General features: G+C 37.5%; 1 protein-coding gene across 3 annotated transcripts in view; it reads right to left on the minus strand.

Moving 5' to 3' along the window:
- Positions 1 to 405: 405 nt before the first annotated feature.
- The window catches only part of Ugt8 (UDP glycosyltransferase 8), a 68,284-nt gene continuing 50,403 nt past the window's right edge, over positions 406 to 18,286 (minus strand). For 2 of the 3 annotated variants that reach the window (XM_017591052.3, XM_063282414.1), the window contains exons 3-6: positions 10,470 to 10,612; positions 9,078 to 9,154; positions 6,561 to 6,780; positions 406 to 2,660 (exon numbers count right to left, since the gene is read on the minus strand). In XM_017591052.3, coding sequence (XP_017446541.1) covers positions 2,297 to 2,660; positions 6,561 to 6,780; positions 9,078 to 9,154; positions 10,470 to 10,612 — 804 coding nt within the window. In that variant the 3' untranslated portion in view covers positions 406 to 2,296. 3 annotated transcript variants of the gene reach the window in all.

Genomic DNA, 18,286 nt, shown 5'->3' on the forward strand with positions numbered 1-18,286 from the left:
AAGTCTGAGATTTGAGGGAAGTGTCTAGTTTCCTTCAAGTTCAGTAAGAGTACCACTTGCGACTAACACAAGCTCGCTCCAATGCTTGCCTTCTGCTATTGATGAGATTTAGGAAAAAAAATCCCAGTTTTCATTTGATAAAACCAGCTATGGAAGCACTTGCTGCTGCAGAGACTCCTTCTGAAAAGAAAATGAATAAATGGCTTCTTGAAAACTTTACTTCATTAGAGGATGTAGTATAGAAAAAATTTAAATCATCTAATAGGCATCCTGAGGGTCTAAGGCAGGGGACTGGTACAGAAGAACAACAAAACACTAAACAAAACAAAATAAAACGAAGAAACAATGATAAGACTTGCACTTCACATTCTTAATTCTGGGATAGAATTTAAAGATCCATGTTGGTGTTCTTAAAAGGATAAATCCCTGCATTTAATTTTTATTAAATATGTTCTCACATTTAATACATTGTTTTCACATTCATATATACATACAAAAGTTGGGAGGCCTTAGAAACATGTTTATAATGTAAATATACCTATATATAATACTGTAAAATAAAATCCGAATAAAAATTTTATTCCAACAACATTTTTCTATTTTCAACTTTGTTTATTGTTTTAAGTTTTTTTTTAAATCACAGTGGAAATTAACTTATGTTTAATCATCCAGTTAGTGCCTATTACCAACTTTATCAAATGCCAAAAGTAAACTCAGCTCGTTCATACACTCTATGCTCTGCTGCCCCACCATTCATTGCCTGATCTTTTTTCCTCTTTGAACGGCAACATTGTGATAAGATTGTGAAAAGGAGTAGCTAACTGGTGTGTACAGATACCATTTCAAGTATTCAGAAAGCAGTAGGCTGTATGCACTGTGCATTAAAAAACTGGTGATATCTAAGTACATGAGACTGGCTCCTGGTGGGAGTGTCACAAAGTTGTATGTCACAGTGTATGACAAGGATTTACAGCATTCTAGATTTTTCACAACTCTGCCAGGTTGGTGAGTGACGTTAACTAAATATTTCATTTCTCTACTCTCAAGTGTCAAGGGTGGGATTTCCAACCACAAATAAATAAAGCACACACTCCGCATGTGCAGTGCAAATGCTCAGTAAACACAGTGACGTAGAATAAGCTTACAGTTGCCGTTTAGTAAGTGGTTCAACAGGGAGGTCCTGAATTTATGAACGTTGTGACTCGTCTCCCTGTTCCAAATAGATACTCTTACTGTCCCGTGTCAAGCACAATGACCAAAAAGGCTACCGAGTTGGGCTGATGGAGTGAGGAGGGAACGGGAACTCATTGCACAAATGGGTGGCACAATTTCTGTCACTTCTGTTCGCATGGGAAGTCTTGTTTGCTGACAAACTTCAAACTCCTGCAGTCAAACCAGGTACCAAGGAGGAGAAACGCAAATGTTCTGCTTAAGAGGAATTATATGTTGGCACCTATGTACTATATCGTGACCCAGATAATAAAAGGAATGAGAGGTGATTATTTTAAAGCTAAAATTTTAGAAGTTGATACCTGAATATTCAAACTCAAATGATGGGATATCCAAGTCACACAAGCATTTGCACATGGCTCTGCTTCCAAGTGCTGTTTGAGCCGTACTCTTCAGTACTTTGAACAAAAGTAAGAGCTTTGTTGCTTTGTCCTAATTAGAAAATTCTTCTGGAGAAAAATTATTGGTAGGAGGAAAATATTAGAAAAAAATGTGAAAACCTTTTTACTCAGTTACTTCATTACAAGTTTCCTTCGCAAGTATCCATAGTTGGTAAGAAAAAAGCATATACAAAAGAAAAAAATAAAAATGTCTATAATAAACAAAAATACAAAAACTGTGCCACCCATCTTTCACTTGCCTCGTTACACTGAGTTTAGGAAACAGTCTTTGAAATACTGTTACAAGCTAAATACAAATGGAAGCTAAAACTCAACGACACGGGAAACATACACGCATCTTATCAAGAGAAAAACACCATCCCTCACCTGTAATACATACATAACACTTAAAACTCAGGTCCGACACAATCACTTAATTGATTTAAATAATTAAGGCTTCTAAATGGTTCACTGCCAACTTTCTGCATCAGTGTTAGAATAAAATACATTTTTGCACTTGGGGTTGTGCTCTGTACAGACATTTTATCCATGGATTTCATTAACAGGGTCTGATGAGGGTGTTAGGATTGTTTGCTGACATTTAGTTTTGGTAGCTGTTAGACTAAAGAGTAGCACTACAAACTCAATGACCAGACATATCTGCTCCCGTCGCCTGGGCTGTTGGCTCATTTTACCTTTTTTTCATGTTTAATATGACCATTTCCTTTGTATCTGCCATTGAGGATTCCATTTTGGTAGTGTCCATTAACTGTGCTGTGCGTACTCCTAGAACACAGACTTTTGACTTTTCTATAGATAAATTTTGTCACATAGGACACTATGAAGTAGAGCGCGACAGCACCAAGCAGAAGCACAAAGGCAATATCCAGTAGAAAATACTGACAGAAGGAGATCTGATGGACAGCCGAACGGAGGTGATGGGCTCCGTCGTGGCGAAGAATGTAGTCTATCCAATAGGTAGTCCGATTGACAGGGTGGCCGGGTTGATCCTTATGAATTTCCGATAACTTCTGAGCCCTCTGCCGATAACTGTAGTGGGGACAAACATGACATGATCATGTATACATACACAGGTTTTGTACATCAATCTAGAAATGTGGAAAATGACTGATATTCCTCTTTAAGCATGTAAGTATGCCCCAGGCACTGGGGTTAATGGTTTAAATACTTAACAATATCTCCATAGATTTCAAGCTGGTGAGAACAAGCAAATCTAGCAACATGAAATCATTCCACAGAGGAGAGGCAGATTTATATTTTCTGACCCAAGCCCCTCCCACACCACATTATACACTCTCCCCATCAGATGCTTCTAGAAGCTGTTAAGCAGTGTCTCACTGGAAAAGGGACACTTTCAAATTCTACAAAAAGGATAGAGAAAAGCAGGAACATTTTTCCTACCAGTTCTTTAAAAAGTTCTTTAACCCATAATAATTGATGGTGTGGGACTGTTATTTTATACCGAAGAAAAGGGGTTGAGGTGCATGATAATATGACGTATGTAGTACAGCCGAATGTTGGCAAGCATGTACACGAATATAAACCCTTCCTTAAGTCACTGACTAAAAAGAAAGACAGGTAAAGTGATATATAAAATGTAACCATGTAATTTTAGTTTAAAAATGAATGAAATTTCTAAATAATTAATTTAAAATGTTATGCTGGAGAATTGTGAGACAATGTGACAGATGTCTATGGTCTACTTCAAGAAAATAAAAATATCACAAACGATATGACTCTCACACAGATCCCTACCAAGGAAGAAAACCTTAGGCATATGTGAATCCCTGGCATGCTAAAGGAAGAGTAGGAAGAGGTGTCAGAAAGCTGGGAGAGTAGGTGCCTTCCAAGGGTAAACTGAGGGTGTTCAGTCAAACTGCTCAAGGCTGTACTGAACAACAAGTTACGAGCTTAAATCATAGAGCCAAGCAGCCATTATCACAGAAATGGCTAGTTTACCAGAGCAGAAGATATTGATGGTAAGAGGTGCATAACCAAGACCACATGACTAGTAACAATGAAGGCCAGGCCAATCGGATTGGGCCGGGAGAAATTACAGTGAAAGAGTTGGTATGGGTTGGTTAAGATCCTGGATTCAATGTGAAAGTAAAGGGAAGTCAGAAGCAATTACAATGCTTGCAACCTGTGGGGCTACGGGGTAGATCTGGTGAACAGGAAGCATCCTGAGGTACAGAGCACTAGCCATAGCGATGACAGCATGGGGATGTGATGGAATAAGAATCCATCCAGTACGCAGGAGGAGCTAGGTGATGCTTGCACCTCTGCAGTGCAACCATCAGTCTACAATGCTATATGAGTTGATGTGATGCTCCTCTTATGATGTAGCTGTAGCTTTAAATATTTAGCTTGTAACAGGCATGCTAACAAGTTAGGGAAATGAATGAAAGGGAATTAGGACTGGGGTCAGTAGCAAAGCAAGATAATCACTTGTAGGCTTTTTCTATACCCATGCTATGAGAAGATACAGCTTTTAAAGGCACATTTACTCTGCTATAACGATCTCCTTTATAACAAGCCCTGATGAAAATGACTTAAAATTTTCACCCAAATTTTATGAGTCCACCTACATCTTGTGTTACATTATATTACACTTTCTGGCTGATGGCAAAAGAAAGAGAAAGACTTCTTATTGTGTTTTATTAAAAAGAGAAATATTTTTCTTAAAACAGAAAAATGAATCAGGATATTTTACACACTTTCCTCCTTGATTGTAATTAAACCTCTAATATATGTTATGAATTTATGAAAATAACTTGTATAGTAAAAGCTGACCATGAGTTAGTTAAGTGGTACTATAAGGATCATTTCATCTTCATTTATTGGTTTCCTTATATGAAGGTAATAAGGTTTTCATTAAGCAAAACTAAGGCTCTAATAAAGGAAGTAGGCCTGTAATAACAGCATGTATGTTTTAGGTTTAAAAAGCCAAAACCAACCAACCAGCCAACCAATCAAACAAGCAACTAACCACCACCACCAACAAAAAAACCTTTTGGCAAAATTGATTATTTGGCTTAAACCAGATTATTGTGAGTATAATGTTAATGAGGCAAATTTAGCCTTTTAAATAATGATTTCACACCAAAAGTGGAACATTTGCCATATATTTGAGGTAAATTACTTTGTGAGTATAATGACTTTTAGGTAATGGCACAATTAACATATCTATGTGTACCTCAAGACTGCAGTTAGGTTTTCAGTGCAGTATAATGAGTGTAACCTGATCCTTCTCTAATACACGCTGGTTCACACCTCAGAGAACATTGCTAAGCTGAGCTGGAAACAGAGCTCATGCAAGAGTGCTTGCCTGGCATGTGCAAACCCCGGGTTCAATCTCTAGTTCCACAGTCAAAACAAACACACACATTTCCTGGTTCAACTACTCTTTGTAAATGTTCCTATATAATGAGCCAATGTTAGTAGCTCTCCAGCTTTACCACCCCGAATCCTTTCTTTAGATTTTGCAGGTCTATGTGAAAATGTTTTCCTCAGAACATTCATTCCTCAAAATGCATGAGATCTAACAGGAGAAATTAGAGATTGTAGAAGGGGTAGTGTGCAGGTGCCTGAGACATACAGCATGCTGTTCTGCGTGCCACATTTGTGTCACAGACACTGGCTGATATAGGAGGGCCATCTCCAAGCCGACAAAAGGTAGCATAATGAACCTTGAATGATTCCGATTTTATGTTAAGCTTCACTATTACTTTTTAAGAAACCATTTTTTCATCAGCATTTCTTATACTATAGCAATGACTTGCAGCCCAGTGTTCAGACACACCACCTAGTTATAAAGAGAAAATTATATTACTCTCTTCAGTTATTTAATGCCATTTGACAAACATGATAAACTAAACATCGTGTCTTTAAATGAAGAAAATCACTGCTTTGTTTAAAAGTACCCAGGCCAGCTGCCCACTGAGACTCATTTGTGAAGTGGGTTAACTCGGGACACATCAAGAATTTAAAAGGCAAAATAAAGATTCTAATTCATCATTCACATGAGCAAATACATCTCAGCAACGGCTAGTGCTGGGAAAGCCAGGCAGGATGGAGAGTTCTGATTAAGAATAAGATAGGTCTGTCTTCTGTTCATGTTTGAATAGCTGTGTGACTGTAGGCAAATTATTAGTGTTCTTTGAGTTTCAAGTCCCTCCTTTCTACAGTAATAGCAAAACCTCTAATACAAAGCAGCAGCCAGTGATCGCTGATCAGCACTGTCAACTTGGGTGAATTTTGAATTCCCTGAGAAACATACTTCTGTGTATGAGTGTGAGAACAGTTCCAGGGGGGAACTGAGGAGGGAAGCTATGAATATGATAGCACTGTCCTATGGCTGGGGATTTGGGCTGAGGAAAAAGCAGAAGGTCAGAATGGTGGCACTATTCCCCACTCTGCTGTCCTAGCAAGACGTGAGGAAGCCCCCACAACCACAGCTGTAGTCGCTCCTGCATCAGGCCTTCCTCACTGCCAGCAGGTTATACTTTCAAACCAAGGGCCACATCAACCCTTTCTCCTCCCGGGCACATCTTGTCAAGTACTTGTCACAACTATGGCAGACGTATCTAGTGTAATGGGTGTCGAAGGTAAACAGCAGACACAAAATCTGACACACCAGAGAGATCCAATGATTGCCCCCACCTTTGCTTCTTGGTCTGACAAATCTTGGTAGCAAAAATCTCAGGGTCACATCATGGATGGCTAAATGACTGTTATGTTTAACTTCAAATTTTAGGAAAACATACATAAGAAATAACAATGACATAAAGATATCATTCTATGACGGAATAGCAGAAAACTCACTGCCTATGTACTGTGTAATTAAATATATGTGTGTATGTGGATAAATGTGACAAATGTATATATACATACTATCATCTATCTGCCTTACATGAGCCGAAACCTTACCTGGGATTGTTGATAACTTTCACCAGTGCATCATACAGCTCCCCTTCAGTAACTGTATTCCATTCTAACAAGATCCCCATGCCTTTCGCCTGTACTCTAGTCATAGTATCATAATGGTCTCCAAAGAGTGGGATTCCTACTACAGGGACACCATGATACATAGTTTCAAATATACTGTTCAAACCACCATGGCTTAGGAAGGCTCTGATGTTTGAATGGCCTAAAGGATAAAAAGGAAATAACTTACATTATTACTCCAGATTCATCCAGACTTCTTACAAGACAAACACACTAATAAATTATATTTTAGAAAGTGAATTTTTAAAGAGGTAATTTCATCGATCCATTCTTAATACCAATTAAAATGATTGTTACATATATCAACTGAAAGCCATTTTAGGTACTCTAAACTATAACATTAATCATGAAGTAGAAGATGCTCTCTCAAGCACAATTTTCACATGACTAGCAACACACTTTAATTGCTAAAAATAAACAGAAAGCCAGAGAGGACATCAACTATAAGACATGTAGTATTATAATATTTAGCTGTCATGGGAATAGAAAGGTTAGCTTGTCAAAATTTTAATGAGGTATTCCTTCTAGTAAATTGCCTGCATTTCGTTAACAGAGAAGAAAAACTTGCATAAAAAGTGAAAGAAAAAAGTATGCTTAGAAAATGTGGTTTTGGCCAGTAAATAATTACAGGACACAGAAATTCAAATCTATTAAATATACTCACTGTATAAACTTCCACACTAATGGGCTCTCAGTGCATTTGTCTCACCCAGTACTATAGAGAATGCCTACCCCTTACCTCAGACTAACTAAAGGACCCGATTTAAAAGTATTTTTGGTAGCAGGATCCCTATTTGAACAAAACGTGTACTACCATGTCCAACATTGCCAACATCAAGTTGAGCTGGCAAATGACTAACGGTGGACTAAAGGGTGAAGGGAGAAGAAAGCAGCTTAGTGCTTACTTCTAGTCCTGAATGGATCTTTTACTATAGGATTCACCACAGCACCTGCAGAGGTGTGGCACAGAGTACTGTGAAAGGACTCATCTTGGAAAAGTTGGAGCGCTGAGACAAGGAGAACCTGGGGAACCTTGAGGAGGTCGTTCTCACAGAGCATTAGGCAGCTGCACTCTGCTGTGGGTCCCACATGCAAACTCAGACGTTCCTAGTTAAAAGCGTCACAACACTGTTGACAGAGCTAGCTGATGGTCAACCTCTCTATGGATCTTTTTTTCCTTGCTTCTTCCTTCCTTCTATAGATTCTAAAGTCACAATAACAAAGACATAGGAAAGGAAAGGAAAAGAATGAAAGTACGGGGAAGAGAAAATTGTGTTCATTTTTGCTCAGTTTCATGTATTAGATCAAAATGGGCTGGTAGAGAGGAATTTCATACCGAAGTTTTTCACCATTTTACAGTGAAAAAATTGAAATGGCTGCATTTGTTGGTTGGAGATGTAATGGCAGAGTGCCTCCCAATCATGTGAGGTCCTGTGTTCAAACCTCCGTGACTGAACACACAAAGCTCAATTATTTAATTATTTAGTGGCATACAACTATAATTCCAGAACTTGCGAACTAGAGGCAAGACTTCAAAGCTATATAGCTGAGTTTAAGTACAAGTACTCAACTGTCTTTAAATAAAAAGAATAAATAAATAAATAAAGTGTCTTGGTCTTAGACCACGGTAGCATCTAGAAAGTATATTTTAACATAAGTTTAAAGTATTTTTAAGGTTGTTACTAGTATTTTAAGAGCAATTGTTATAAAATAGTCATTTTCTTTAATATTTAGTATTAATTATGTATAAATGTGAATCAATACCTTCCTTATCATTTTTTTATTACACAGTAAGGGATGACATGCATTTAATAAATAGATTTAATAAAAAATTTCATTTCTACTGTTTGTATTCATTAAACAAAATAAAATAATTTATATTTAGGAATACTTAATAGATAAGTATGATGTAATCAATATTATTGTAATTTTGTGTTAAAGACCAAAATCACAACAAATAAAAATTTAAGACAAATGTTTCTTTATCAGAACTACCTAGTAAATTAGGAAGATGTAAGACAAATGATCAGGTCAAACTTAAATATTTCCCTTATTTCCAGCTTTTTTTGTTTCAGATAAGTGAATAACTCCCAAATTATCTAAGGTTTCGATACAACTATAAACAAATACAACATCAGTTTATGTTTTTTAACTGCTTTTATTAAGTAACCTAAGTCAGATAGAGTTTTATATTGCCACTAGTTTATATAATTTATGTTTTATGGACAATTAAAATTGGGTAATTTTTAAAAATGTTTTAGATTTCAGCATTTGCATTTTACAAATGATTTTACAACAAACAAATTCTGGATCAGTGGTCTGAATTTTGAGAAATGAATGACTAGTTAAGAATGACTGGGCACACACTTTCCAAACCACTCCTGTACTAACACCATGTTCACTGATCAGTCAAGCAAGTAAGTGCAGCTTGTGACTTACCAAGCAGGTCATTTTGAGGTAACCATTCTATGAGCTTAGTGTTGTTTCCTAGGTTCTTTGGTTTGGTTCCAGAAAACCTAAAATGGACACCAGACAATAGGTCTTTCAGAAATGAAGCTTTATAACATGCATTCATTTTGTAGGCTTACGAGTGTTACGTTATATGATAAACTACTAATATTCTTCTGAGTAAAGTTTTCGTTTAGTTCCAATAAAAATATTCCAGACAGACAGATAAGACATAATTTTCTCATAAAGTCTATTTATTCTCTTAATAATTCTAAGATACATATATAAGAGATGTGGGGACCCAAATGAATGTTTGCTAAATTCAATTCTACACAAGTACCCAGAGAGAAGAGAAAGAACCACATCTGAGCTGTCGCTAACCCCCATCCTGGCAAGCCAGTGCCAACACTGAAAGTAGCAGGAAGTATGCTTCATTCCCTTGAGTCCAGAGAGATTGGCAGAGCACAGCACATAGTTAGGCTGTTTCCTATGTGGTGAAGCTCAAATGTGCCTCACAACTATGAGGATGACGAGAGTCTTCAATAAGGTACACGGGTGCTCTGAATTAACAAGCCTGATAGAGAACTCCCAATGGGACTAGAGTAAGAAGGGGGAAATTCTGCTCAGAGTAAAGGCAGTGTCCAGTTCTTAGCCCAGCCTTACACAGTGTTAGAAAACCCAGACAATTTAGAGTATACGTAATGTCTTGGGAGACCCGTTTTCCTTTTTGTGGAGTTGTATTCACTCCTGAGCTCCAAGACTGCAAACAAATGCATGCTCAATAAAGTACACAGGTTTGATTCCATGCTGCAGTGCCTTTGGGGGAAGCTGGAATGTACCTCAGAGTTTATCTTAACCAATATTAATTAGCGGGTAAGGTACCAAGAGAGTTTTAGAAGCTTAGTCTCTCAGATTAAGTGTCTCGAAATATTGATATAGGTGAGATATTAAAGGGAGAGTACAAAGTACCTGGATTAATTGAAGAACTTAAGTTGTTTACTCATTCATTATTTTTTTTACTAATTCATTATTAACTACTTTATTCTGAGCTGATTTGAAAAAATATAGACAGGTATGAAATTACAACTAAATTTTAAAAATAAGGAAAAATGGGGGTTCAAGCTGGAGAAAACATAAGACTGAATTCAACATAGATTACCTCATTCCACAACATACTCTGAATATAGTTGATGCAGTTATCTTTACCAATTACAGGCCTTTATGAATTAGTTTTGGATTTCAATGCAATAGAAACAAAATCAAAACCCAAGAGCATCTATTGAGCCAGTGCATCAATGTGCCATGCTCTGCAAGGGTGTGAAGATTACATAAGGAGATACTGGGTTTCATCAGTAAAACCAATCTGAACTATCATGACCTTACCTCCAAATCACTTTCTGAGGCAATCTCCCCAGAGCTCCTGCCAGTTTGTTAGCAATGTCTTCTGACAGATACTTGACACCAGCTCCAAAAGATACCAGGACAAAGCCATGCTCCTGAGCACCATCTACCCACCTCTGCAGATCCTGCAACACAAACATGGAAAACAAATTTGTGAGGACCAATACAGATCAGTGCCATCAAACATGTGCTTTGAAAAGTCTTCATATAATTCCCTTAAACAAACAATAACGAAAAAGTACGAAGAGCACATGGAATCTTCCTCTAAAAACCACAACCTGCTTTAAAAGGTTTATGTCAGGGGACAGAGAAGGTTTTCAGCCATTAAGGACACTTAACCACTCTTGCAAAGGACTTGGGTTCAGTTTCTAATACACATATACAACTGTCTGTAACTACTGTTCGAAAAATATGGCAATCCCTTCTGATCTATATCCCATACACGTATATACAGATTGTGCATACATACATGTAAGAAAAACTTTCATAGACATAAAATAAGTGTTTCTTCTAAGAATGCTCATTGAACTAGGATGCCATATATTTTTGTTCTTTCTTTCCTCTATCCCCACCCATAGCCTCCCCATTCTCTGTCCTTCTTCACTGAGTATGAACAAAAAACAATAGCTGAGAGTATCAGACCACAAAGGTCAGAACATTCTACTAGTTGATCCATCCCTGGTTAGAAATATGAGAATACAAGAAAAAAAAATCAGACTTCCTATGTGCCACCCACTGCAGCTATACTCTCAGTGAATCTTTTCAAACTTTGCCTGGGGTGGATGAAATGCACCAAAATGAAAGCAGTCTCCCACTTAGGTAGCACTCCTGTCAGTTATGTTTTGTGTCACCAGTTTTAGGTGAATAGCAGCTGGTCATCCAGGTAAACAAATCTTACTCAAAATGTAGAGGCTGTTTGTTGTGTGAACACTAATGGGTCCAGAAACATTTGAGGACACAAAACTCCCTACCGAATCTACTGAATGGTACACCATTGGCAGTCATCAAAACAGGGTGTGACTCAGTTTTGTACTAATATTTGTGGCTTAGAGCCTGCTGACAATGCTATTCCACAGATCCTGCCTTTCTGTTCAGTACCAGCGGATTGCTGTCCTGTGTCGCTATGGTTTGACAGTTTCTTAGCATTTTTTAGGACACACTGACCCACAGCCAAGGAGTACTACAGGGCAGAATCATGTCACCCTGGCACCAGTCTTCAGCTTGCCTATAGGAAAAGAACATGTCATATACATTTTTATTTAATGATACCTGTATAAAGGTGCTTAGTGACATTTCATTCTTAGAGACCACAGTTCATATCCCAAATGAATTAGAGAATAAAAACACCATAAGATGGAGAGTGAACGGTGAGAAGGTAGAGCCCTGTCGCCAGTGAAGAAAACACACTTGGATTGTTGGACAGAAACCTATCTAAGCATTATTTTCTAGGAACCTTGATTCATAATTGTATAAAAGAAACAGAGCCTACCTCAAATTTAGATTAAAACTAACATTTTTGTTATATTTTCCAGTCCTTATTTCACATGATGAAAACTTAAGCATCATATTTCTAGACTCTAAGTAACAACGAGAAGCAAATCTATTCCCAATTTAAATTTTATGCACAGTTCTAAGGCAGACACATCTAAGACATACAAGTGCCTCATGTAAGCTATCACCTACCACTGAACTTTGGGATCAGTTCTATTTGGAAAACATTTATTCAGATGCAGGAAGCTTCACAGAAATGATGTCAATTTTTCACAAAGACTTGAAATGCCCCCAGAGTTTAAGTTTTTCAAAAACACTTTTCTAGTTTTTATTCTGCACAAAGTCAAATCACACACACACACACACACACACACACACACACACACACTCACACTCACATACTCACACACAATCTTTTTCTCCCTTTGCCTACTACAAATTTACCAATAGTAAGAATATATTTGTTTAGTCTTTACTAACAGTCAAGGAAGTAGAAAAAGTTGTATTCATATGGTTTACCTAAAGGAAAAGTAGCCAGTATTCCAGTAGTACTTCCCTAGACTTAGAAGGAACAGTGTGGTTTAAAGGTGATATCCAATCTGGGTTGGAGGTAAAAGAGATAAAAAGAATGTCCTGAGTATAGATGGGGAAGTAGTAGACACATGGCTTCTACTTGATGGAATCCTCCTTTCCCCATGGTTTCTGATCCTCACAAGTGCACAGAGCAGTGACTTGACAGATGCACAATGGGAACACCGAAGAGACTGAGACTTCTGGTTTTGCCATAAAGACACACAGGAAACACATTAGAGTTAGAGGTGACAGGGACATTAAGGCTGCTAAGCCTACAGCAAAGACAAAAACAGGGATCTCATGAAAAAAGTGTCCTTATCTCCACTGGGTTGGGAAGATCTAGCTAGCTAACACCTCCTCTATGTATAGTCTAAAAATTTCTTCCAGAATATAAGAATTCATCAGTGATTCTGTGAAGGTCCTTTAAGAAAATTAATCTCAAAATAACATGTGCAATATAAAAAGCCTGACTACAAAATTTATTATTCTAAAATATGAGCATACCTAGAAACTTCCTTCCTCCTTTCCTCTAAGAAAATACCAAATTAAAAACAACAACGATGAACTAATAGTTCATTCATTTGCAGTAAATATCAATAATCTATAAGAAGAAACTAAAATAAATGTATAAAAACACTTGAAGAAAACATGAAAACTTTAATAAAGGACAAAAATATCTAAATAAAAAGAGCAATAATATGCCTGAGTCGTAAATATTAATGTTAGAATGATGCCAATTTTTATAAAAACTAAATTTTATGTATTAGTGTATTTTCAGAGAGAATTTATGAAATATTAAAAGCATGTCAAAACTTCAGAAAATAAAATAAGAGGCTGGGGAGGTGTCAATTGATAAACCTCTTGTTGTGCAAACAAGAGAACCTAAATTCAGACCAATTGCTGGGCATAGATCCACTGCAATCTCTGTGATGGGACGGTGTATAAAGAATGACCTTGGGTATATGCTAGCTGCCTGTGTAGCCAAGTCAACCAAAGACTCTGTCTCAAAAAATAAGTTGAGGCATGATTTGTCTGCAACTGGTCTCCACATGTATGCAAACACATGCATGTATACTACACACAGAATATGCACATACATGGACAAATAAAAACATGTGCCTCACAAAAATAGACTCCTTTAAGAATGAAAATACACAAAAAGACTAAGAAACTTTGGAAGACCACAGGCTGCATACTCTTCTAGGTAGTAATGTGTCTCCAGAGCTTAGAGTAATTATGTCTCTTGATGTTAGCAAATAGACAGAGAATGAAGATGGCTGATGGAGACAAGCTGCTGTCAGGTGTGAGCTGGAGATTTTCATCAGAGAGTAGAGGACTTATAAAATATAGGTCTGGGGATAATAGGAGGCTCTATACTTCCACAGATCATGAATTGCAGAAGGATAAAAAATGTTAAACTGAATTAAACAGATGATTTATCTGTAAACACAAAGGAATCCATTTGTCATACTCTGGAATAGTCTTCCTGAGTCAGAGACAACAAAAGTCACAGAAGAAATGGGTGGAGCTCACTAAAGATCAAACAGACTACAGAGATTAGAAGCAACAAAGCAATAAACTAAAGGAATTTAGAATATATAATAAAGGGTTAGTATGAAAACCAAGTAAACAGGAATATACATAAATGACTTGGGAAAACTGCCCCCAGGGAATGCTAAACTGCACAAACATTCCAGAACAATGTTCGCCTTATTTCAGAGGAACACAAACTCAAAATGATCATACCATCTACGAGCCCTGTACTGAATGCTAAGATACCACAATGCAATCCATTTAACCTTAAACACTAAAGGAAATGATTTTAATGCTCACTTAGTAAACATTACAGTTATGCAATTTTCTCTCTCAACTTCCTTTTTTCAGAAAGAATACAGTCTCTTAAGTGGCCTCTGGGTTTTTCAACAGGTTATCACTCAAGTGGTATTTTCTTTCGGTAATTCAGCAGTATGAGTTCTTTAGTGTATTAGCTTTCCATCCATCTAGAACTTAATGGAATCCAATTTCCATGCATCTAGAATAGTAAGGCTGAGTTCTAGCGTCAGTTTTGTTTTGAGGCAGGATATTGCCATGTAGTTCCTGCAACTCTGAAACTAGTCATGTAGCTATGTCTACCCTCCATCCACAGCAATCGCCAGGCCCTAGCCTCTAAGTGCACCATCATTCCTGCCCCCATCATTATTTTTAACCATCCAATTAGTCTGCTTGTGCAGTACAATGTATTGAGTATTCCATCTCCTCAGTGACTCAAATGGTCACCATCTTAGTTGCCTTCTAAACTCTACTCTGTCCCACTTATCTGTCATCCCTGCTAATTCTGAACTTTATTGTTCTTTTATAATATAATTTAATGTTTGCATGGTTCATTTTTCTCATTACATTTTATTTTGCAATTAGGTTATTTTTATATTTGATACAATTTTTAATTACTGATTAAACTCAAAACAATGTTACTTGTATGCATTGTGGATATTTACACATTTATGCATAGAATATGCATTTCATTTCATCCAAAATGTAAATTTAGAAATCATAACCATTCCTTTATATTCAGCTGTCAGTAGAGTACTCTGTATGTTAGACCACCAGGTGGCATGGCAGGCATAGAGCAGAGATGCTTGGCTTCAAACGACGCCATGTCCTAGCCTGATACTCAGACCTAAGGGTTCACGGAATCAAACCCCCAGGGGAATAACTCTCCAGTCTTACAAATGGAAATGAAAGCCAATGATCAAAACAATCCATCAAACATTCTACACAAACACAGTAACACAGATGTTAGATGTTACCCTGCTATATGTGGACTATTTCATGTTTACACAATTTAATTTCCAGATCTGTGCTACCCCATCTCTCCCCTCTCTGTGTATATAAACACTTTGAAAAGAGAACTTCAAAATAAAAGTAATCATATTGCCTTCTTGCAGTGTTAAAGAAGTTTCCTTAAATCTTTTTACAGTAAAGAAATTATAAGGAAAAGATCTATGTTTGATGTTTATAATAATCATTGCTATATGTTAAAATATCTACCTTCTTCAACAGCAACCACATAGGTAGGTAGTGATCTGTTTTCTATCTGCCAGATTCCTTTCTCTGGATCAATTATATGCCAAATGACTTGCCTTGGACATAAAAAACAGAAAGCAGGCAGTTGTGTATGCTGTCTTCCTACTAGTCAACCCACTCGATCTAGCGCTGTTCAGCACGGAGGAGTACAGTACCTGGGCTCTGTGACGGGACACTGGGTACAATGGGAATTAAGCAATATAGCAGAGTAGTCATCTAAAAGTATATCAATCTCAGTAGTTTTATGCAATTGATGTTGAAAAGTTATGGACAGTATAAAAACCTACCTAGTTCTTCAACTTTCCAGAAAGCATTACTGAATAATTACTGCCCCGCTCTCTATCCAAAAGCAAACAGAATTTTAGATCATTTAAACACCCAGATAACTGTTCTTGAACCAATAAAAGACTAACTGAAGTTTGGATGGTACATTCTGCTTCCAACGTCATTCTGAGAGTATCCGTATCTTCCAAACTTAGGATATTCGTGTATGATGCCTGGGAAGAAACTGGGTTGCAGCAGCTAGCTCTAGGAATGTCCTGCTGGCACCCTGTGATCCAAATTTATACCTCTTTCTCCACCCAAAACTGGGAGCCTGGAGAGAGAGTCGGGATAGGCAAGAACACATTAACACTGCATCCTTTGTCAGCCCCTTGCATTCTGAGAGAAAGAATGCCTGGGCTGTGAGAGAGTCCTACACAAAGATGGCAATAGAAGAAAAGGGGGAGGGAGCAGAGGGCACTTTTGTTGTTACCAAACCCAACATCAATAGGGCCTTTTTCCCCCTCTTTTACCATGTCTGATCTAAAGAATGTTCTGCTTAGATCAGGTGGGCTGTAAATAATTGAAATATTTATTTTGTAAAATTCAGCAACTAGAATAACAGCAAATATTTCGATGCAAAATCTTTTAGAAAGAGCTCCGGGCATCATATGATTTTGAGTACTACCAAAAATAGTTTAACAAGACTTACTAAATAAAAATTATCAATAAAAAAAAACACAGAAAAGTCCAGGCTGGGTAGAGAGCGTGAGAATACGTGTTTGCTGCATGTGTTCAGTTCAGCACCCGTGCAAAAGTCAGATGTGCCAGGACCTGGTTGTGACCCCACAGCTGGCGAATGAAGGCAGGCAAATCGTGGCAGTCGGCCTTGCCACGACGGTGATCTCTAAGCTCTGTAAGAGACCCTCACACACATACACACACAGACACTCATACACATACACTCACACATAAAGACAAAAAGAAAATATAAAAGTTAATACTCAAAATGAACATGTTCTGACTGCTGTTTTTATACTTGGGAATAGATTTTCCTCAAAGTCCATTTCCACCACTTGCTGTGGGATGTCAATCAAGTCACTAGAAGCCTGGCTTCTTCGCCTCTATCAGTGCAGGTGATACAGCTCAGGACATGACGATCAAATGGGGTCAAATATTATAAAAGTGCTCTGTCAACCAAAAACAAGCTTGTTCTTTTTCCTAGCTGAAAAGTCTAATAAGTAATACAAAAATTAAGGGATGAGAAGACATGCATCCCGAGAAAAGGAAAGATTAAGACAGTCCTCCTAAAACAAGATTATTTTCTTTACATTTTCTTACCATATTTTACATTCCTCAGAATAAAGCTAGTCATAATAAATACATAAAGGAAAATAGTACAATGTTTTTCATGGAGTATAAAGCTATCAAGCTTCCTAAAGAATTCAAATGCTTTCCAGGTATACCCAGGAATTTAAGCAGCAACTAACCCAAAGATACAATGGAGAGATCAATGCCATGGTGATGGCTAAGTCTTCCTATCACTGAACATTCGAGAGAATGAAAAAACCCTGAAAGACATTCATTCCCACCGAGACACTGAAGTATCTCTTTCCCCTTCCAGTACAGCACAGTTACAATTAGAAGTAAGCAAAATTTGAAACCTTTCGAGGAAAGCTACATTTCCAAGGTTCTTCAGACCTTCAACAAACTGCAGACAAGCATTTCTGACATCTCAAGTCATATGAGCACAGCAAGGTGCTGAGATGCTGGGCAAAGTACACTGGGTAATCAGAGCAGATGCCAAGCAAACAAAGGAAACCAACTACAAAAGAAAGTCTCTCAAAATGATATGTAAATCTGTCTTATGTTACAGGAGTAAATGAAGAATGGAGAGATCTAAGAAGGATCGTGGTCAGGAAACCGATTTGAAATGAACATGTACACAAGGGGAAGAGGCCAAGATGCATAAGAGGTACCTTTCTTCCGGGACCAGTGCAGAGTACAGCTCTGCAGCCTAAGTACATTCCTTAATCTCCTGTCATGGTAAACAGCAAAATTATGCTGTAAAACCATGGAGCTGTGTACTACTTAGAATTTAAAGGGAAAGGTTACGGTGCCTGTATTTGTTCTCCAGGCATATTCATCTCACCAATGATGCAATCACTCCTAAACAAACTTGGATCAGCCACATTTTATGTGCGTGGGACTGTACGCCAGGAATATAAAAGAGCAAGATATAGTGTCCTGGCTGGGAGTTCAAAGTCCAACCCAGATTCCTTGCCTTCACTAACAGAGAACTAATTAACACTTCCTTTGCTGTGTTATTCCCTGTGCTAACCAAGTGGATTCCTTGGAAATAATACATTTTAATCTTTAGAAAGCTCATT

The sequence above is a fragment of the Rattus norvegicus genome, chromosome 2 (assembly GCF_036323735.1).
Source record: "Rattus norvegicus strain BN/NHsdMcwi chromosome 2, GRCr8, whole genome shotgun sequence".
Lineage (NCBI taxonomy): Eukaryota > Metazoa > Chordata > Mammalia > Rodentia > Muridae > Rattus > Rattus norvegicus.